The sequence below is a fragment of the Triturus cristatus genome, chromosome 12 (genome assembly GCF_964204655.1).
Source record: "Triturus cristatus chromosome 12, aTriCri1.1, whole genome shotgun sequence".
NCBI classification, from domain to species: Eukaryota; Metazoa; Chordata; class Amphibia; order Caudata; family Salamandridae; genus Triturus; species Triturus cristatus.
In genome coordinates this window covers 207674636-207697465 of record NC_140595.1, presented here as the reverse complement: position 1 = coordinate 207697465, position 22830 = coordinate 207674636, and the positions used below count along the sequence as shown (strand labels likewise).

Genomic DNA, 22830 nt, shown 5'->3' with positions numbered 1-22830 from the left:
ATGCTTAATATTCTCTATTGCATTACACTACCTCCTGATCGGCCATGTTTTTCTCCCTCCAGACTTCCTTCAGTAGGTTCATCACATCTTTGTGAGTTAACATCAGGTTTTTGACAGGACCCTCCTGTCGTAGATGGACAGGGACACCCTGGCCTTTTCCCTGTTAAAAAGAAAAAAGAAATACGCACAGGAGGTTGGGTTAGGGAATCCGAAGCTAGGTGCAAGTGGAAAAGGCAAAAGGAATTGTGAAACACAGAAGGAAAGCAAAATGAAACGAACAGAGAAAGGGCAGGAAATCAGATTGGAAAAGAGAAATGGAGAGAGGCAAAGATGAATATAAAAGGATAAATGACATGAGAGGTAAGAAGTAAGGAGTGCACATTTTCAGAATTGGAGTCAACCATTTATAAAACATTAGATTTAAGCACAAGGAATGTTGAAACTGTACCATTTACAACCAACATCCCTTTTTAGGTCTCGCCTACACAGCGCACATGCGCTGCATAGGAAAAATAACTTTTGGAATCAACTCGCTTTTCGCCCTAAAAACGTGCATGCGTTGCATTGCTTTCAATGGCAACACGTGCTCGTTTGGCGATTGCCTTGCGGGAGTGAGCTTGACACCATATGTTTGTAATTAACTTGCAAACATAAGGTGCCCCTGCTCGCTCCCGCAAGGGAAACGCTCTGCGATTCTTTTTTTAAAACTTTTTTTTGTAACTTTTAAACTGAGCGCAGCGCCCACTTCAAGGACACCGCGCTCAGTGTTATATAAATATATATATATATAAAGAAACCGAGCGCGGTGTCCATGAAGCGGCGCTGTGCTCGGTTTATTGATATATTCTTTAACTTTAGCACTGAGCGCAGCGCCTACTTCAAGGACACCGCGCTCAGTGTTATATAAATAGTATAAAGAAACCGAGCGTGGTGTCCGTGAAGCGGCGCCGTGCTCATTTTTAAACTTAAGCATTTGCAATGCAATCGGACCGATTACATTGCAAATGCTTGTTTTTATTTTGCTTTTTCAAAAGACGAATATTGAATTGGATGATTTGCTTCTATGCCCCTTGAGTGCAGGGCACGTTAAAGTGGCAGTAGTATCTGTGCTCTGCTTATTTCCGGTCGTAATGTCCATCATTTTGCTGTGAATATTCAATAAAAGCAATGCAACCTAAAAAAAAAAAAACTCTCTTCGCTGAACATCCCGCTAGAGGGTTGCACTCTGCAACTTAGCTAGTATCGAAATGTTCCCAAGTTACTCTGGGTTACGCCCTGCCATGGTGGCGGGGTCCAGCATGTGTGCACGAGCGTGTTCACACTTGCAGGCACCAACAGACATGCAGGCATTCATTCCCAACAAAGAGAAGCGATACACACACGCCAATGGATGCTAAAGACAGGAGGCTGAGGCAGAAGGTAAAAATCTAAAGCAATTGGCGAGACACTGAGGCAGAAAGGCTAGAGACGAGGCAGATTCTGGCTACAGATGGTGACGGTGGGGAGCAGAAGTGAGGTGGCAGTTTTGCTGAACTCATTATTCACACATAGAGAGTGAGAGAATAAACAAACTAGTTGCGTTCTCCCGGATAAACTTTTTTTCACAATCAGCAACTACTGTTAGACTGGTAGAACAACCCGCTCTAAGGATGTATTAGGATATTATTCAGCTACCTACTTATCAGGTGGAATATCAAAGATATTGAAGTAAAAGCCTCATTCACATAATAGTGACATGCTTCATCATAGGCAGATACTCCACACCCAGAGAAGATGGTACTCTCTGGGCGGACTCAACCAAAGATGTTATGGGAGTGCTTAGATAAATGAATGACTGGTTAAGCAGGGAACCAGATTAAGTTAAAAATACCTATGAGTATACCCCTCCTGAATCCTTTATTCTAGGGTACTCATGGTAGCAATAAAAACTTTATTTTGGGGTTGTTTTGAACTTAATTATGTTCAAATGTACCCTCAATTGATTGCCAACATGTTTCGGCCCATATAGGTAGCCCGATCGGGTCTGTGGGCCTTCGTCAGGGCGTTATGTTTCTGTGCCTTATTCTTAAGGTCCCTGCCGTGTAACAGTGCATGTACTACATGCAACCCAAACCGTGAGGCCTAATGCACTCACCTGTCCGTATTTTTGCTCCAACTTCAGTAGATTTTCTAATGGGAAAGGGGAAAGACAATTTAATATATTTCCTATATGTACAATAATGATACTGTCTGTGGCCCATCTCGTACTCATATTCGCTGAACTACGGTTGGAGTGTTGGTGCACCACCTGACTATGTGCTCACTAATTAGGGCTTAGTGGACTGCACTAATCAATCCATCTTTAAAAAAATTCCATTACACTGCAAAAAAGTCACCACATGACGTGATCACACTCAAAGAGACGTTGTCTGTAAGTGAAAAGGCCGTGCCTATATATTTGTGTAAGCCACCCATCATAGCAGTCTATATTATCCAAGGCCATTTCCTTAGCGTGTTATTTTTTGTTGTGGGAAAGGTTTTTTTTGGTGTGGGAAGGGTTTTTTTAATTAATCCAAAGAAATCCTACAGAAGCTCACCTACTGATTGATGCCTACTAGCATCATGCAGCTCTCATGTGTTAGGGTGCTGTCCTGTAGTCAAACACTAAAGATAAAAATGTAGTGTTCGTTCAGCACCAACAACTGTATCAGGGAACTCTTTCTGCCGTAATTTATATGCGTGTAGCACCTTCTATTCAAACATACATGGTGATACTTGATTTGTGCTCTGTCTATATCCCATAGCACTTAGCCCATGACATATGCTTCACACTCTTAACCCTGTATGTTAGTCTGCTGTATTTCACGAATAACGGTTAGTACTATCTCTTAATACTCCGAATCAAGTCCCTCCTGGGTGCGTTATTTACTGCAGAAACCACTGCCTCAAAGTCGCAGTTATACAGCGGAAACCCTTGTGTGTTCGAGTACTCCTCAAGCTTGTTACTCTACTGTGGGTAAAACAGAAAGCAAAAGAAACGCATTGTGTGATCTATCGCAATCAGGGCATTCGTCTATGTCTACGCTGCATGCAGAGTGTCTAATCTCGTTCTCTCTCATCCTGCGTGGTGAGCGAAGCCCTCATTCAACTTACTTCATCAAGGATACCGCACCGCCGTTACACCTCATCGAACACATCGTCTGCCGTCGGAGATGTTTGTGGAATTGCCGTCTCTCTTAAGTAGGGCATTTCCTTCTCGTTAATGGGTTGTTCTATCCCATTACGTGTGTTCTCTATGATTAGAGAAAGGGATGCTGGGTAATTTAATGACGTGTGTGAGGTTGAGGCATAGGATTTCTGGGTAGTGTAGTTCAGTTCAATACTGTTATGGGTGTTCTTGTCCCCTCGTGTTCGTTTACTTTTTTATTTAATTTTTCACTTGCGCCAGAATTTGTCAATCTTATACCCTAATACTCGTGCAGGTTAAGCCAGTGACTAGTAGTATCCCAATGTGAAATATGGGCGGTTGGTTCGCTTTTTTTTGCGATCTATTCATCTGTACTAGAGAGTCGTATACACGGAGTCCTGTTTGCACGACCAGAGTATACAAAAAAACAATTTTACTTCAATCTCTCCTGACTGTGCATATTTTAAACGACTCTCAATACTAGTCATCTGTTGGCTACCATCTGAAACCATTAAGTCTGTTGTCAGAGCTACTGTATATAAGAACCCATACTCGTGAACTGTATGCGTTCTGTTATTAGTAGCGGGTGCGTTCGTACACAACTCATAGTTTTTCAGCATCCTAATTTGGTCAGCCTGTTATCGTCTACCACACTTTCCATTCCTTTAGTTGTGAGAGACTGGTATTCAGATGGCATTTTAGAGTTGGCTTGAGCTCAATGTTAGTGTATATTTGATAAACTCCGTGTTTTCAGGATTTTATATTTGCACTGGCTCGAGTATGGGGGTAAATCTTGTTGTATTCAGGTTAGGTCATGGAATACCACGGGATTTCTTCGTTGAGACCTAACGTGGTACTTGACAGCCGATAAATCCATCTCTGCTCTAGATTTAATAGTTGTCTTTCATTACAACTATCCGGTAGTTTTTCAATCACCCTCCAAGTGAAGTCGTTCTCATTGTGTTTCTGCGTTTGAAAGTGCCGCATCATTTTGGTAATTGTTTTTCCACACCTAAATGTGCTACGATGTTCATTGATTCTAGTCTTCACTTTTCGTGTGGTCATGCCAATGTATATCTTCTTGCAGATACATGTTATTAGATAGACTACATTGTGGCTATTGCAGTTGCTAAAGGATAGTTTTGCTGAACTGCCAGGGCCACTCAACGCACTGCATTCCTCCCAGTGAGTTGGATGAGGCCTGCTGAGGCTCTGAGCACTGCCAGCTTCTCCCTCTACTCGTTTTTCTCTTCCTCGCTTCCCCAAGGTTTTGGGTGCATGGCCGCCTCCGTTCCAGGAACGAGGCCTCTTTTGGAGAGAGACATGTGGGGCCGTCACCTCCTGTATACAGATATAGCCCGCGTGATCTCTCCTGCCCCCCACCCTTCAAGCTCCACCGGCCAGCCCATATCCATCTCTCTTACTCTCCAGCACCACCCCCCCCCCCCCCCCCAAGAACTCCAGTTTTCCTGGCACTCGCCCTCCCTACCTTGGCATCAACATCGCCACCTGCGCATCCTCGTCCAGGAGCCAAAACGGGTGTTTACATCGGAGACGAGAGCTGGAGGGTGGGCAGGGGAAGAAAGTGGGGGAGAAGGGTGGGAGAGATGGGCTCTCGGGGGCTGAGAGCGGACCCTCTGGGGTCAGTATGAGAGAGTGAGTCCTTTGTAGCGGGAGCCACAGTGTGCGAGGGAGTCTCCAAGCCCAAGAGCCTGGGGAAAACATTTCACACTTTGAGGTGAACCGCTCAGTCCAACAATACAAGGGATCCTCGTGAGAAGTGCGGGGGGTATGCAAACCCGTAGCCATGCCACCTTGGCGCCACAGTGAGGGTTCTGTTGATGAGAGAATCAATAGCTGTTTATTTTTGTCTTGTTTTATGACACACCTTTTGTTTGGCTAAACTGGAAAAAATCAGTCTGAAAAGGTTAATTGAAGGTAGTGACTCCATTACAGTGTGGTGCTGTTTGGTTATCTGTCATCGGTACTAAAACCAAGCACAGTGTGCATCGATGCTGGCCAGAAGACGTCTTTCTGTTTGTCTTAAAACATATTCTATCTGTAGAAGTTAATGTTTTTCTCACGTGAATGTTTTGGGGTTCTTTCCAATTTTTAGGGTGAATGCCGAGGGTATTGTTAACGTTGGACAGGGTGTTTCAGTTATTTAAAAACATTGTCATAGGCAGGGACTAACTGGTGAGGAGTAATCATCCTGAATAACACACATTTCCTAGGCTTTTCATCATTTTAGATCCATCATTTATGAGAATTATGTCATTCCCATTATGGAAAATTATGATGGGTATGCTATCATTGCTGAGAATTATGAGTTCTGGAAATATTGTGTTTTGTGTTAACAATGGGACCATATTTTAACACATTATATGTAGGTCTCTAATATATCAGCACATCCTTTTCTAGCAAGCAATCGCAGTTTATCAATAACCATGACGAACCTTGTTATTGCACACATTCAGATCCCATACCTGCAGGAGCCTAGAGTATAGCTGTTAGATGTATGGAGTGGTGCCATAGGTAGGTGTAAGTGCAAATCCAAGCCTCAATATATGCACGCTTTGGGACCGGGGGCTTTCTATTGGTGGGACTCCGATAGTAGGCATGTTTCTTGCTCTAGAAATTGGACTAAAGACAGCAAAATACCGTGCTTATGGCAGCTAAGAATCGCCCTGGGTTAAACGAACTGCTGTGCCACCAGTCCATACGACACTAACTGATATACTACAGCTTGTCAAAGTAATTTCTGCCTAGACCTGCTATACCTTTATGTTTTCGTGATGTTTGAGGTTCAATATGCCTAATGGCAAAATGGAAATATAGTTTGGTTGTAAAGAGGAAACATTGGGATATGCAACCTCGTATTGACGTGCCTTGTTACTAGCTTCATAGCACACCGCGAGGAATTGCATGTACACAATTAGCGGAACGTAAATGCATGTTGTAATGTACAATGGACTGAGTCGCCTCTGCTCAAGCTGTAATACAATGCTATGGTAATCCCGCAATAAACATAAATTTTTAAAAAAAGAATCGCCCTAGGTTAAATCACCCCTTAGGAAAGTGTCCAATCCCGTAGAATCCTTTGAAGGAAACACGCCTGGTGTGAGGGGTTGCTCCCCTGTATTCACTCCTTGTACTGTTCTTTCCTACAGTCCCAATTAGCATATTCCTGGTTTTCTCTGAAGAAGTCCCCTCAGCGGAGCTGGGTGTCTTCCACCTAGCCCTTTTTGAAAGCTGGAGACCTAGAAGGACATTATCGCCATCATCCATGTAGCACCTTGCTGCTGCCTGTAGTGTTGCCTCAAAGCGCTGTTATTTCGCCTTCGGAAGGCCTATGTAGTTAGCAAACGTGTTGGTTGGGGTGGCCTATATATCGAGGGACGGGTGTTCTTTAAGTGACTGCGAGAGAAGTGCTCCAGTTATGTCACAGTGTGCTTTGACACGTGTGTCACAGATGGAGATCGTGAAGGAGGTAGCGTTGAGAAGGCGCGAAGGGAGAATTTGGGGCAGAGGCTTGGAGAGTGGCGCAGTCTGGTTGCTCAGTGGTGCTAGTGTTTGAAGGTAGAGTTATATGAATGTGCAGGTGCTGTGCAAAAAGGCTAGAGGTATGTGTCCCGGGCCTTCTGCGATGGGAACAGCCAAGAATAGAATGAAAAACAGCTCTTTTCTTAGCAGGTGGGAGTGGTACATGTGCTGTTTTGCCTATTGTATTGAAAGGCCTTGGGCAGTGCTGGCCTGGTGCCAGGGCTGGATGCAACCGACAGCTGTTGCCTCCAGAGGTTTGCGCATTACATTCATGTTATTGAATTAATAGGATTATCCAATTTTGAGAGCTTTGGGGAAAGTCTCTTTATCATGCGTATTTCTAAAGTGGACTAGAAGGGAATTTCCAAAGCTTTGCTATTTGTACAAAGATCAAACCTTCGTGGCGGGTTCTGTGGAAGTTGGTCATTTCGTAGATGGACCTTTGAGTGACAGTGACGGGTTGGTCATGCGACCTGTAGTTTCCTTTTGGTGAGGGTGGGGGTGGCAGGGGGGGTAGTCCAGTTCCCCATGTAGTTGATGATGGGCAGTTTAGGAAGTCTTGAAGGAAATTCTTCGTCTACAGAAGCAGGTGAAAGCACGCAGAGGGCTTCTCTTCCATAACGTGCTACCCATTCAGATTTTGCCCTGTCTGTTTAGAGTGGCATCGAGGCAGACAGCTGGTAGCCGCTGGGAAGAGGAGTGGCTGTCTGGGGGGTACTTGTTTCTCTCTCTCTAACGTCACCTGTGAGAAGGGCCTGAGACCCTCTTCTGGTACCGGTCTTATCTCTTCCCAACCGCAGCAGGACCACTCCCAGAATTTGTTGAGCTCTTTGTTGTAATGCAAGATGCTTTGGGGTGATGGACAGACACACAGATTTATCAGGGGAAGGTTTATTCCAAGTACATGGGTACACGAATGACCCCATGAGGAGCAGGCGTAATTTCTGCTCAACCCTGATGACACCGGCCAACTCGAAGCCAAGGAGCCCCCACCCATCCCTGCCGTTCTGTGACATTATTAGCGCCCTGACGAGCAGCACAGCACGCACCTCCTTCCTGACGAGCAGCACAGCACGCACCACCTTCCTGACCAGCAGCACAGCACGCACCTCCTTCCTTACCAGCAGCACAGCACGCACCTCCTTCCTAACGAGCAGCACAGCACGCACCTCCTTCCTGACCAGCAGCACAGCACGCACCTCCTTCCTGACGAGCAGCACAGCACGCACCTCCTTCCTGACCAGCAGCACAGCACGCACCTCCTTCCTGACGAGCAGCACAGCACGCACCTCCTTCCTGACCAGCAGCACAGCACGCACCTCCTTCCTGACCAGCAGCACAGCACGCACCTCCTTCCTGACCAGCAGCACAGCACGCACCTCCTTCCTGACGAGCAGCACAGCACGCACCTCCTTCCTGACAAGCAGCACAGCACGCACCTCCTTCCTGACGAGCAGCACAGCACGCACCTCCTTCCTGACAAGCAGCACAGCACGCACCTCCTTCCTGACGAGCAGCACAGCACGCACCTCCTTCCTGACGAGCAGCACTGCATGCACCTTCTTCCTGACGAGCAGCACAGCACGCACCTCCTTCCTGACGAGCAGCACAGCACGCACCTCCTTGCTGACGAGCAGCACAGCACGCACCTCCTTTCTGACCAGCAGCACAGCACGCGCCTCCTTCCTGACAAGCAGCACAGCACGCACCTCCTTCCTGACGAGCAGCACAGTACGCACCTTCTTCCTGATGAGCAGCACAGCACGCACCTCCTTCCTGACGAGCAGCACAGCACGCACCTCCTTCCTGACGAGCAGCACAGCACGCACCTCCTTCCTGACGAGCAGCACAGCACGTTTCTGGGTCGTGGGTGTATGCGTGCGGGATAGTAGTGGTTACAAATTATACAGCTCAATGGTAGACGGCGCTATAACGCGCTGTTGCAGACACCTGTGTTTTATATGCGGAAGTGCAGGTTAAAATTCTAGATCACTCCGCTCTTCAACCTCCTAGCGTCGGACTCGGTACAAGCGAGATATATTGAACATTGACAGAAATTCTGTGTAATTTCCTATTTGCTTTTTTAATACACTGATTTCGCGACCAGTGCATCTGCATATAAAATATGCTAATAATAAACTGGCCTGGCGCCTTGCAACCTCGTGCTAACCGCTGGGCTGATTTAAATTAGGGTATCAGTGGAAATAAGAACTACCACACCGTTTAAAATTCAGGTAGCGCATCGAGCACGTAAGCATTCTTTACTTCGACAGTCACCTGTGAAATCATATATTTTAGGCACTCTGTGCCGACATTTCAAGCAATACCTCGGAATTCTGTGCAGCCACAAACATTCTTTCAGCAGAGTGACACAAGTTCAGTCTGATGATCATGGGCGTTGGCCATATGATGCATATTTGATGGACAGTGTGCAAAATAAAATAATTATTTTGTCCAGAAATATGGGAAATGTATGAAGTATTATAAATCATGTTAAGTTAGTAATGCTCTTAGCCTAGATAGTTCACAGAATTATATAATTTTTTGCCTATTTATTTTTTTCGGGAGTTTCATAAGGTGCCGCCTTCAGTGTACTTTAGAGCGCTGCACGTGAGTCAAGCCCGGATATTGATTTGAAGCAGGTAGTGAAAGACCAATTTGTCGGGGGCGTGGGGGACACAGAGCTTTAAGGACAGATTTCATTGGCACAGCCAGATACCACGGCCATGACTGTGAGGTGTAACTCTGGACAAAGGTAACAAAAATGCTTCTGACACTTTATTACAACTTCTCAGCATGCTGCACAGCAGTCACACTTCTCTCAGCACAGCTTAAAGACATTGGCAAAGTCAATGTATCTAGCTAAACACTTGTAAGGTCCCAAAGGCGAGACCAATTGGCTATGCCAATGCTTGTTCATACTGTGTTTATATTCGAAGCTACAGAGAGATGAGAGCCTTTGGTCCAAGCACTTTAAGTCCATTGTTGTGGCCCATGGATAAAAAGACCAGGAGTTGCAATATCTTTCAAAACATTAGAGATTGTGTTCGTTTTCAAGCTTATCGAAGGGGAACTTTCAATAAAATAAACTTCATCCCCAAACGTTTCAACCAGCCTGAGATTCGGGGAAAGCGACAAAATGTAAGCGCTAGCTTACATCATCTCACTCATCCTGAGAGGGGGGAAAGTAGCTGCTGACGTGTGTATACATAATGCTGAAGGACAATTAGTGTATGGCTAGGTGCAAGAAACCAGTGTTACCTGGTTCCAGCGTCACGTGGTTTGATAGACCTGTCTAAACCACATGTTTGAATTAAGAGTTGATTAAGATCTTAGCAGTCCCCTTTTCCCGTGAAATATTTGACATTGCAAAGCTTTAAGTTTCACAATAAAAATACCAACAAAGAGAGAGTTGGAGAAGTGTCCCTTTTTATATGTATGTGAAATGAGGAACAGGGAGATGAAGTAATTGACTTAGTATCACAGAGTCTTACAAAAAGATGGAGGTGGGATCAGACCTAAAATGTCCTCAATCCAGAATCGACAATGTATCTAAAAGAATGCTCCCCCTCCAGCATGGCTCATTACTATTGCACTCATCCATTTGTGTATACCTTGGAAAGCTAACATTTTGATTTAGGATTTTGACAACTCTAAATAGAGGTCACTAATATCATCAAGGCATGATGATACCTATGTGTTTTTGAATAAAACTGGTTCTTCCTTAGATAACCAAGTCATACATTTCCCTGATACAACTAATCCTCTACTGGCTAAGTTCATCAAACAGCTGAGCCCCTCCATACTCCCTCTCTGGATGCGGATTGTCTCTCTCTCTCTCAGGGACTTTTTCCTGACTGCTTAAAGATAGGACAGGTCACCCATTTTCCCAAAAATACAAATTCAGACCTGTCTAACCTTAAAAACGACCACCCAATCACCAACATCCTGACACCAGCAAAGCCACTAGAGAAATACATACACCTACACCTCTGCAATCACATTGAGCAATTTCACCTAATTGATCATCACCAAACTGGATTCAGAACCGGTCATAGCACTGAAACGGCTCTAACACACATTGCAGATGACGAACTGAGAATGTTATTCAAGAACGAACCCTGTCTACTTACACTACTTGATCTCTCCTCTGGATACGGTCAAACATGATAATATGATTGATCTTCTTGCGAAGAGGATGGTACTATCTGGTCCCATTTTAAACTGGTTTGTCTACTTCCTTCATAATAGAGCACAAAGAATCAAAGTCAATCACACCTTATTCAACACCACACCAGTCACGATTGGAGTTCTTCAAGGATCCACACTCTCACCCACCTCTCATTCAACTTGCTTATGGAACCTCTTACCGAACTTCTCAAGCTCTTACACATTCACTACCATATGTACGCCAATGATAAACAATTGTATCTGAAAATGTCCTCACCTGAAGACATCAAACTGCTCAACTGCACCCTACTGAAAACACAACAATGGTTACCCGCAATCACCTCATGCTTAAAACTGAATTCCTACTGATCACCCTTCACAATCACTTTGCCCCCATAGAAGAATGGCTCAAAGAAATCACTGCTCTTAACTGCATCCCACATGTGATCGATTCCACTAGATCTTTAGGTTTAAGACTGGACAAATAACTACATATGCAAGATCATATCAGTGCCACCACCAGGGGAGCCAATTACCAACTAAATACACTGAGGAAAATCAAACCTTTTTTACCACCTGCTGACTTTCAGCTAGCTGTTCAATCCCTGGTCATCTCCTGTTTAGAATACGGAAGCGCTACTCTGGTAGGCCTACCTAAAGTAAGGCTGGCCCCACTACAAGACACATTGAATTCAGCTCCTAGGCTCATCACAGGACTCAAGAGATTTGACCACATTACCCCTGACCTCAACCACCTAATATGGCTCCCGTTTGAAGCTTGAATCCAGTTGAAGATAGCTTGCATGATTCATGAGGCCATCCACCATAACACACCTGTCTAACTGGCTAAAAAACGTGAACTATTGGGTGGTAGTCGACCCTCAAGAGACTGTACTCTCCTGCTGCTGAAGCCACAGAAGTTCAACAAAAAGAAGACTTAAAACTGCTCCTTCTCTGGTCTAGCCCCAAGAATATGGAACGCACTGCCCCCATAAATCCGGACAAACCCCTCCTCTCCGTTGTTCAAAAAAGAGGTAAGACCGCTTCTACTGAATGGATTCTTCCACTAGCTATCTTTTTTTAGTTTTTTAGTTCTGTTTATTGAACGCATCTGTGGATACAGACAGGATGTGATGACAGAGCATATGCACTTTTGTGTTTCCTTTTTTTAAACATCAAAAGGGAGCGAAGCTCTATATAACCTGTACATCTCGGTTACTAAAGCAGGAGCCCAACATTGTCCCAATGAACATTTGTGTACAGAAATCCAGGATGCTCCACAGAAAACTACAAATAAAATAGAAGGGAATGCAGGTGGGTAAGGGAAAAGAGAGGTGTGGGGCAGCCTACTCATGTTTTACCTAATGAACGTGACCACACTCACTAGCGTCAGTCTGATCTGTTTTTCCAGTACTATGCAGCATCTCCATGGGCTAGGGAATAAGAACGGTCCTCGTCTCCCGCCCGCAGCCGCACATTAAGCTTGTAGGGGCTCCCAAATGTCTCAGGACGGGCTTGGATAGGCATGAGGTCCCAGTAGGCTGACAACTGCCCATGGCAGAATGCTGCATCTTTAAGCCAATCCTCCCTGTGGGGACCCTGGCGACGGCCCAAGCACATCGCTATGCGTTGTTTGGCAAGCAGCAGAAGCATGGCTGTTAGTTTCCTGATACCTGCCGGCACATTCTTCACATACTCCAGCAGCGCAGTCATAGGAGAGCGTTCTATACTCAATTCTAACATCTCATCTAAGATGATTCCCCAGCATTGATTAATGCCCGGGTATTCCCAGGACAGGTGTAAGAAGGTTGTGCCAGGGGCCCGGCATCCCAAACATCGTGCATCATCTATCAGGCCTATTCTGTATAACCAGTCGGGGGACCTCTACAATCTGTGTAAGAATTTAAAATGAATAAGATGTAGCCAGTAGTTAGGGGACAGTTCCTTTGCCTGCGCACAGCAATAAGTCCACTATTCTTGCGAGATTGATGTGCCAAGCAGAACTTCCCATTCCTGCCGCGCCTTGGGGACACATGTTGGGTCTCTGCGCTGCATATCAGTGTATAGCTGCATGATCAACTTGTGGGGGGAGGGTTCTTCAGAAAGCACTCTAGTACCTGGAACCTGGACGGCGCGGCTGGGAAGTACACGCGTAGTGCGGCCCGAAGCTGATAGGTCATTCTGTCTAGTACATTCAACTTCACCCCCTCCAGCACCTGATGAATTTCTATGAAGGTCCCCTCTGGGAACGCATCTCCCATTATGTTCAGCTGGAGTCTCTTCAGTCCTAGTGCAGGGCCTCACCTCCACCAAGAATAGGAAGGCGGGATGTCCAAGTAGTGGTATAGAGGGGGGCGTACAGCGCTTCCAGTGGGCTCTACAGCGCAGCCCAAACAGTGCAACCAACCGTGTCCACCTAGGAACATGGTCGAGCCTGCAGTCTGTAAAGAGGATGCAACGCCACTTGATCATGTTCAGGCAATGTGTGTGCCATGAATTGTGTTGGGAATACCCAGTGAAATCCAAACTGTGCCTGAGCACAACTATAATAGAGATCTAGGTCCGGTGCTCCCAGTCCACCCTGCTCAAAGGGTAATGTTAGGATTCCCCAAGAGACCCTGCGTTGTTTCCCAGCCCATGCCAGAGAGATCATGTTCGACCGCAGTTACCGCCTAAAGCTATTGTTGAGTGGAAGGAGGAGATTAATAAATAGAGGAATTTGGGCAAAATGACCATTTTTGCTATAGCCAGCCGACCTGTCAGTGAAAAAGACGATCCTGTCCAGTTCTTCAGGTGTTTTTCCAGCCAATCCATCAGTCGGCCATAATTGGAGCACCATAGTTCCTCAACGTTACGGCTTAGCCAGATTCCCGGATATTTCACTGGGCCCTCCGCCCAACAGAGCGGGAACTCCGATTGGAATTGCTCTGTAACCTCCGCTAGCGGGAAAATTCCCAACTTTTCCCAGTTGATAAGTACTCCAGATAACCCCCGAACCTAAGCAACTCTCTGATCAGGGGATCTAGATTTTCAGTTGGGCGTTTAACATATAATTTGACATCGTCCGCGAATAGGGAGATGAGTATCACCCTAGGAAAAAGCGGCAAGCCTCGGTGTGCATGGTGCTGCCATAGGCGGTCCGCAAGGGGTTCCATGGCTATAGCAAAAAGCAAGGGAGAAAGTGGGCACCCCTGCCATATTCCTTGGGAGACTGAGAATGGAGAGGATATCACTCCATTTACCCTGATCCTCGCAGTTGGGCTGGAGTATAGGAGGGCGATCAGTTTAATGAATTGGTACTCCGACCTATACAGGTGGAGGCACGATGAGGTATGGCCATTCGAGAGAATCGAACGCTTTGGTGGCTTCTAATACAATTGCAGCCAGCTGCAGCGACTGGTCCACTTCTAGCATTATGGTGAAGAGTGTACGCAGGTTATGTGCCTTGGCTCTGCCGGGTACAAAGCAGCACTGATCCGGTCACATCATAAGAGGCAACAGGGGGAGAAGCCTCTGTTTTGAGCTTTGAAAGGATTTTGTTGTCCATATTAATGAAGGACAGCAGCCTGTAAGTGTCACACCTCTGTGGATCTTTATTTGCTTTCAGGATCGTAATTATGAGCGCTTCTCGAAGTGATGGAGGAAGCTTCCCTCGGTCCAGTGATTCCTCGTACATATTTATGAGGTGCGAGGCTAACATTGACGCATATTCTTTGTAAAATTCTGCCGATAAGCCGTCTAGGCCCGGAGTCTTATCTCCCGTCAGGGCACGAATGATCCTGGTCACCTTCTCTTCCATAAATGGCTCGTCTAGGTGATATCGGTGCCCGTTTTCATGCCACAGCAGCTGTATGGAGTCAAAGAATTCCTCGAAGTCAGGGGGAGACACCTCCTGGTCGCTATATATAATAAGGAGTAAAAGGATACCATTTCTGACTGGACGGCCACCTGACCCATCTTCGGAAGTGCATAGTTCTGAGATATAATCACTTGCCCCAGGCTTCCTGAGGAGGCCTGCCAGTGTCTTAATCGCACGGTCTCCCTCTCCATATCTCCCAACACTAGTCTCCCTGCCTAGGTAGTGAGTTTCACGTAGTGTGGTAAATATTTCATTACCGGTACTATTTTTTATGCGGTAAAGTCTAGTAAGAATAACTCAGTAAATATAAGAGGCAGAATCCGTGGTATTAGAGGTTCTAAAAGACTTTATTCCTCTACAAAGGAATTACAGTTCGAACTGTAGGCTTCAAATTCCATCACCACGAAGGTTCAGGAAGGGAAGGCAATACATTATTGACAAGTAATGATATTTATATGAAAAGTATTACATTAAGACAGATGCAAGAGGCGTAACAACTGATAGTACAGATAATGATACACATACGTAATGAAAAAAGGCGTAAACATAGGCGTAACTAAATACGTCATTAAACATGATGTCACAAGTGGGTGGATCCATAAGAGAATCCTGCAATGTCAGCAGAAATACTTGGCAGAGATGCGCGCGCAGCCGCATGACGTGTGATTGACGTGCAACTAGAGGGTGAAGGAGACTTGACATTTAGCTCTACATGTGGAGACAAAAGTCTGAGGGGTCATGTCAACCTAATCCCAAATCATATCTAATATCTTATGTTTAAAGAACTGTATTATCCAAAAGGAAAGGTCTCTCGGACGGAATCTATTCTATACTGACTGTTAGTGCGTGTACGAGCGTCTAAGTGTCTACATGAGATGCGAGGGGGCAGGAATCTTCCATGGTAACAGAGGCTATGAATTACTTGCATGAGGACAGTGAGGCCTGGCCCTTTGCACGGTAGCTGGAAGAATGTTTACCTAAACTACTAGACAGGAATGCATCGGATGAGGAGCGGAGCAGATAATCTTGAAGGTGAAATACAGTTTTTGGCAGGCAACAGGCTGGATCAGGCACCGTTAGCCGCGCAGGGAGTAGGACAAAGTTCATGGATACAGATGCAGGTTCGGACTGGAGCTTTCAGAGGCAGAAGGCAGGAAAAGGCTTGATGGCAGAATTCAGGGCCTACTCACCTGAATCTGTAAAATGTGGAAAGTGAACCACATAAAGTCGGTGGCCTTTCATACTTAGGAATGGAATATCTGACTCATTCATGGCGGATCTGAAAGAGGACATGTTGACGGTGGACGCACATGTATTTGCGTCTTCATAACTGGAACTGGAGGGAACATACATGTACTTGTAGCATGCACATGGAGCCGTTGGGGTCTACGATAGGGGACATAACTGATCACAAAATTCATATTTCCTCATTCCCTCCTTGTCCCCTACGGACCCTCAGGAGATATCGATCTTCATCAATCCATCGATCTGTTCATATAGCATCATTTGTTCTTCTTTCTTCTTCCGGGATCTTGAACGAAAACTTGGATGCGGGATACACGATGTGGCACACAGACCACAAATCGCTGGCCCACATTGTAGACATAAGCAGCAACTGAATAGTATGAGAAAGCCAATACCTAGGAAGGATAGGATCCTCCATCCCCAGGCTGACAACACGCTCCAGAACCAACCGGACCAAGTCCAGGTGCCTGGACTCTGGTGTATCTGGCTTATAATCTTATGAAGGCGAGTTATGGCTTTATATACTGACGGCGAGTTTTCTGGTATGAAAACACAGCAACTTGATCCGATGACCCTACAAGCTCCGCCCCTATCGGCCAGGATGACGTCAAGGACAAGACGATTTTGAAGCACAACAATCCGCATCGCAGACTGCTCTTCTGTTAAATTGCCTAAGGCGGAAGTAGTCTCGTTCACTACTGCTTCAAGGGTTCTAGTTAATCTACGTATCAGCTTACTATTAGTGACTGTACCTATATAGGGAAAGAAACCTTTATTGAAATCTGTGTATTGTTCCCATGCCGTTTCAGTGTAATCGACAATCGGGAGATCTCTCTGCTGTCTATTGTGTACTAAATGGGTATTTCTGTGATAATCAGGAGGGGCTAGGAAAACAGGTGGCAGAAGGAATGCTATGTAACAGGTACCATCCCAATCTAGAGGTAGACGTATATATGCGGTCTGGCCACATATGAAATAGGAATGACGGGAAGCTCTAAATGTAGACTTGCCTTGATCACTGAATTTTATTACAGTGGTGCATTTACTATGGCCCATGTGTATGGAACCATTCTTTCTTACACATAATTCCCCTTTAACTGGGAATACTGACATAACGGATAAGATTGGCGTAGCTTCGGATTCAACATTCAGAATCAGGAGGTTAAGTGTAAAATTACCTAATCCATATACTTCATTTTCTAGATCAGTTCCTGTTCTTTTGGGAAGTCCCTCCTTGTTAGGGTAGCAGACTTTAAGCAAAACTAGATTCAGGTTTCCCCATACCCAGTTGTCTTGATAAACTACTGAATTTGAATCTAGGGAATTAATCAAACTAAACCATGCTCCACAGGAGCCATTGTGTGTGAACGGATACGGAAAGAGGGGCAAAACTCCCTTATAGTTCTGATAGGGAGGGAGTCGGCCACATATCCAACAATTTGTAGCATTGCTGGTCTGATGGGAATGATGTAACATACTAATGAAAGTGTTGTTGCGCAGCGCAAATCTATAAGACAACTCATGCGGAGGTAATTCGCTAAAAGAATGTTCTGCGGTAACATTGTAAGCATGCTTAGAAATAGGGTAATACATATGTAACAATACACTAGAAATGATGATCAAAAGACTTAGAAAAAAAAAATTTAATAATGTAACTGTGCAGTGACTACGAAGCGATTTACAGTACGCATGTTTTTTAAGCTTTATCTGTCTATTTCTCTCTCTATTTCGGTCTAGAGGATACATGTCAGAGACAAATTCAACCGATTCACCTTGGAGAGGACTTAAACAATCAAATTGTCTGACTTGCTAGACCTTAGTTTCAGTTTATAGAGTTCATTTTTTGTCTGTTCAACCAAGGGGAGCTTTGAGTCTGTCTGTGAGGGAATGCAGGGCTGAGTGTTCACATCGGACGGTAGTCCATAAAATTTCTTGATATGACTCGAGTGTAACCACCCTTTACGTCCCTCAACCTTCACGGCTGTCCTTGTTGTCAGCAAGACGAGTTTGGGCGATTTCCACCTGGGCTCCAACTGGGTCTTCCGGTCGAAGTTCCTCACAAGAACCAGATCACCTGGAACCACGTCATGGGGCTTCACCTCAGTGTTATCGGGAAAAGCTGCAGCTACCTGTGAACGACAAGATTGTAGTGCAGACATCAAGGAAGCCAGGTAATCTGTCAGCATATTACAGTCAACATCAGTGATTTTGCGAGGTATAGGCGTCCCCCACATATTTGGTGGTCTACCGAAGATCACCTCGTACGGGGATAGCCCTGTTCGAGAATGTGCTACCATTCTCATATAAAAGAGCGCAACTGGTAAGGCTACTATCCAATCGACACCTTTTTCTCTACATATTTTGGACAATCTAATTTTCAGAGTTTGATTATGACGTTCCACAAGACCTGCTGCCTCGGGATGTCGAACACAGTGGAATTTCCATTGGTAACCTAACAGAAGTGAAACGTGTTTCATTAGTTCAGATGAGAATGGCTGGCCGTTATCTGAGTACACGACACGTGGTAAACCGAATCGTGGGAAGAATTCTCGAACTAGCTGTTTGGCAGTAGTCGGGGCAGTGTAATCTGAAACCGGGTAGGCTTCTGTCCAACGGGAAAGAGCACAGACAACTACGAGAACATATTTGAATCCTCGACATCGTTCCATCTGGATATAATCCATCTGGAGGACTTCAAAAGCATGATCGGGAGGTTGAAATCCACCCTGCTCTACGGGGATGCTTTTACCTGGATTAAACTGACAACATATCATACAGGTACGTACTTTCTGTTTGGCTGCTGCTCGCAAGTGTTTGTTGAACCAAATGTGTTGAATACTGTCTAGCATAGCTTTTTCTCCTAGGTGCGCTGGACTATGTATTGTGTTAATGATGACTTGAACCATGGAGTCGGGAAGAAACCATATAGATTTTTCCTTCGTCATCCATCCTTGATCCGTTTGGATCCCTCCTAATTCAGTCCATTTCTTTATTTCTTCTGGTGTAGCATGTGTCTGTATGTCAATTACATCAAGGGCGGGATCCTTAACTGTCATGCAATGTGTTGGTGTCGGAACTATTGTCTTTGTCGTGTCAGTTGTATGGGTCTGATTCTGAGCAGTCCGTTTAGCTGTTCTGTCAGCTAGGTCATTACCCTGAGAAATGATATCGGTAACTTTTGTATGGGCTTTGCATTTCATAATCGATATTGCAATAGGTAGATGAATCGCGTCTAATAGGGCTTGAATGAGGGGTCCGTGTTGGATGTGGGCACCGTGAGAAGTTAAATAACCTCTCTCTCGCCACAGTACGCCGAAGTCATGGACGACTCCGAATGCATAACGTGAATCTGTGTATATGTTGACTTTCTTATTTTTGGCTTGAATACAGGCTTGTGTCAGAGCGATGAGCTCTGCTGCTTGAGCTGACAAAGTGTTAATACAATTTGTTTCAATGACTTCAGTGTCTGTTGTGACTGCGTAAGCAGCCACTAACTCTCCTGTACTTGTTCTCATACATGAACCATCTACATACAATGTCAGGTCTGGATCTGATAAAGGGATGTCTGTCAAGTCTTGTCTGGGTTTCGTCGTGATAGTAATGACTTCAATACAATCATGTGCTAATGGATCTGTTCCATTTACGGGCAAAAGTGTGGCAGGATTTAACGTATTACAACGTCTGATTTCTATATGTGGCTGAAACAATGTTAATTCATAACCGGTGAGTCTTGCTATAGTCAAGTGTTGTGTTTGTGTGCGGTTCAAGAGAACCTCTACTGCGTGTGGTACTTGTACTGTCAATTGATGTCCTAACACTATGGCATCGCTTTGTCTGATTGCTAAAGCTGTTGCTGCCACTGATTTCAGGCACGCAGGAAGAGCCTGAGCTACTGGATCTAATGTACTAGAGAAATAAGCACATGGTTTGTGTGATCCTGCTTGTTCCTGAGTGAGTACTGACAAGGCAGTACCTTCGCGTTCTGTAACAAAGAGTGTAAAAGGCTTACTGTAACATGGTGTTGCTAAAACAGGTGCTTGGCATAAAGCTTTCTTTAAGCTTTCAAAGGCATGTGTATGTTCTTGAGTCCAAGGGAGGACAGTCGATGTGGCTGCCTCCTGTGTTGTCAACTGGATGAGTGGTTTTGCTAGAAATGCATATTGAGGGATCCACTGCCTACAGTATGAAGTGAGACCTATAAAAGCCTGCACCTCCTTTTGCGTCTTGGGTGGTGACATGTTAGCAATTAACTGGATGCGGTCGGGTGTAAGCTGTCTTCCCTCCTTGGACAGCGAGTGCCCAAGGTAAACAACTTGCTGGACACAGAATTGCAGCTTAGAAGGGGACACCTTGTGCCCCTTGTCGGCCAGAAATCTTAAAACCGTCAGTGACGCTTTTTCACATTCAGGTTCGCTTCGGGCGGTGATCAGCAGATCATCGACATATTGAAGCAAGGCAGTGTTAACTGGCATGTGGATACTGTCAAGTTCTCGTTTCAGTGCTTGGCTATAGATGCTGGGGCTTTCTGTAAATCCTTGAGGTGCGCGTGTGAATTTAAAACTTCGTCCATTCAAACTGAATCCGAACAAATATTGACTTTCCGGATCTATTGGGACGCTAAAGAAGGCATTCTTGAGATCAATTACAGTGAAGAACGTTGCTTCTGAGTCAATAGCTGTTAGTAATGAAGAGATATCTGGGACCACAGGGTATTGTGGTACAATACATTTATTTAATTCGCGCAGATCAATAACTAATCGATATACTGGTGATGCTTTTGGATCCGTTCTTTTAAGAATCGGAATTATCGGGGAATTACATACATTGGAGTCGGTTTCTACAACCACTCCTTGTGCAATGAGCTCGTCAATGATTTGCAGCAAAGCCACAACAGCATCTGGTGGTAACTTGTATTGTCGCATTCGTGGTAGTACTACTCCTGTTTTTAGTGTGACTCGATATGGTGTAATGTTCATGCAACCAACATCAGTTGGGCCTTGTGCCCATAGATGTGTAGGTAAATTCTGCAGCCGGTGATCCATGTCTCTGGACACGTAGTGACCTTTGAAATCACGTAAAAATAATCGTACTCCTTCCGGAGAACAACATATTATGGCTCCTAGAGCTTTCAATGTTTTTATACCTAACAGGTTTTCTGGACATGATTTAGTAAGCAATAAATCTGTGGTTCGTGTCAATGGACCAACCGTAAGTGGAAGGGGTTGCGTTACTTCATTAATGATAGGCTTTCCTGAGAATCCAAGGGAAATATTCTGTGAGCCTGAGAGGGGTGCCCCTGGAACTTCACTGCGTCGTATAGTTGTTCTGCTTGCCCCTGTATCAAGTAAAAACTTTCTGTCTTCCCCTAATAGTTCACTATGTACATAAGGTCCCTCTTGATCTACAGGAACCTCGATAAGGGGTAAGCCAACTTCCCTCTCTAGGCTATTTCATGTGTATCGCTGATAATCGGGATAGTCATTTTGTGCATACTGGTACATCTGTTGCGTTGTTGCTTGTGTGGCAGCAATAGGCTGCGCTTGTGGTGGTGCTACGGTCTGTTGTGGAGCTGCCTGTTGCAGAGCTAGTTGTTGCGGAGCTGACCTAGGTTGTGCATGCTGAGGGATTTGTTGTTGATTCTGATCCTGTCTAGGTGGACGTGGTCTTTCCTGGGTTCTACCCGTGGCGATATTATGTTTCAGAACTGGACAATCGTGTATATAATGACCTTGTTACTTACAATAGTTGCATGTCCCTTTCGTCGGACCTGCGGAATCACCTTTTTTATGACCATCAGCTGGAACTGACTGGGCAACAAGCATTTTCATTTTCGTATCTTTCATACGTCTTTGTTCATGTTCTTGTTCTTCTCTAATTCTATTGTGGTGATATTGTAACATCTGTAACATCTGTGACGGGGTGTTACCTTGCCAGGTACTCTCAAATTTCAATACTCTATTCTTAACTTGCGGCAGGGAATTTTCAACTAATTTTGTCACAAACAGATGTGGATATGACTCGCTACTTGCTTTTATGCCACTATTGATACCAAAACATTTTTCAAATCGGGAATAGAAATCACTAGTGTCTTCATCTTGCTTTTGTTTACAGGCTGAGATTGCACCCCAGTCCTCCTTTTTCGTAGTTAACAAACGTGGCAGTACCTGTACTAGTAATCCTGGTAGTGCTGTAGTCTTTTCCCCAAGCCCTGATCCTGCAGCTCGGGCCTTTTCTTCGTTTTCTAATGCTGTCCAATCTATCTTTTGGTCTCCCACCTCCCATTCCTTTTCTTTGAGTTTCTCGTAAACACCGGCAGGCATTAACACTTTTAATATTTTCATAATGTCGGGGTAGGTATACTCTCCCATGAGTAACATGTCTTTTATCTCACGGTGGAAACCTGCTGGATCCTTGTCATGGCTGGGTACTACTTTCTTCATTTCTAATAATTCAATTTTAGTTATAGGCGTGTACACAAACACGCGTGTAAAGTTATTATCTTCACCCCTGATTGGGTGTACTTCGCGTAACGGATTCTGTCTATCTATGTGATACATTTTTCTTCCCATAGTGGGATTTGGAACGTGTTCTGGGTATGCGGAAACTATATACTGGTTTCGAAATTCTAGAATTTCTTTAATCAAATCAGTACCTGACCCTCTCCATTTATTCGTGAGTAGTTCTGTCAATATGTCAGGTAAGGGTCCAGGATCGGAGTGTTGGCTTTTATATAATATAAGGAGGTGTTGAATCATGTATATACTAGCTAAACGCTGTTCGTCTGGGGCAAGATTCAGAAACGTGTGTGCTAGTGCATCATCACTGTATTTTCTGGGACTGTCAGCCC

At 45.0% G+C, this 22830-nt stretch overlaps 1 protein-coding gene across 1 annotated transcript in view; it reads right to left on the bottom strand.

Annotated features, from left to right (window-relative positions):
- The window catches only part of TSNAXIP1 (translin associated factor X interacting protein 1), a 362126-nt gene that overhangs the window by 69075 nt on the left and 270221 nt on the right, over positions 1-22830 (bottom strand). The window contains exon 11 of the mRNA XM_085637810.1: positions 32-160. Coding sequence (XP_085493936.1) covers positions 32-160 — 129 coding nt within the window. The remainder of the gene's footprint in view (positions 1-31; positions 161-22830) is intronic.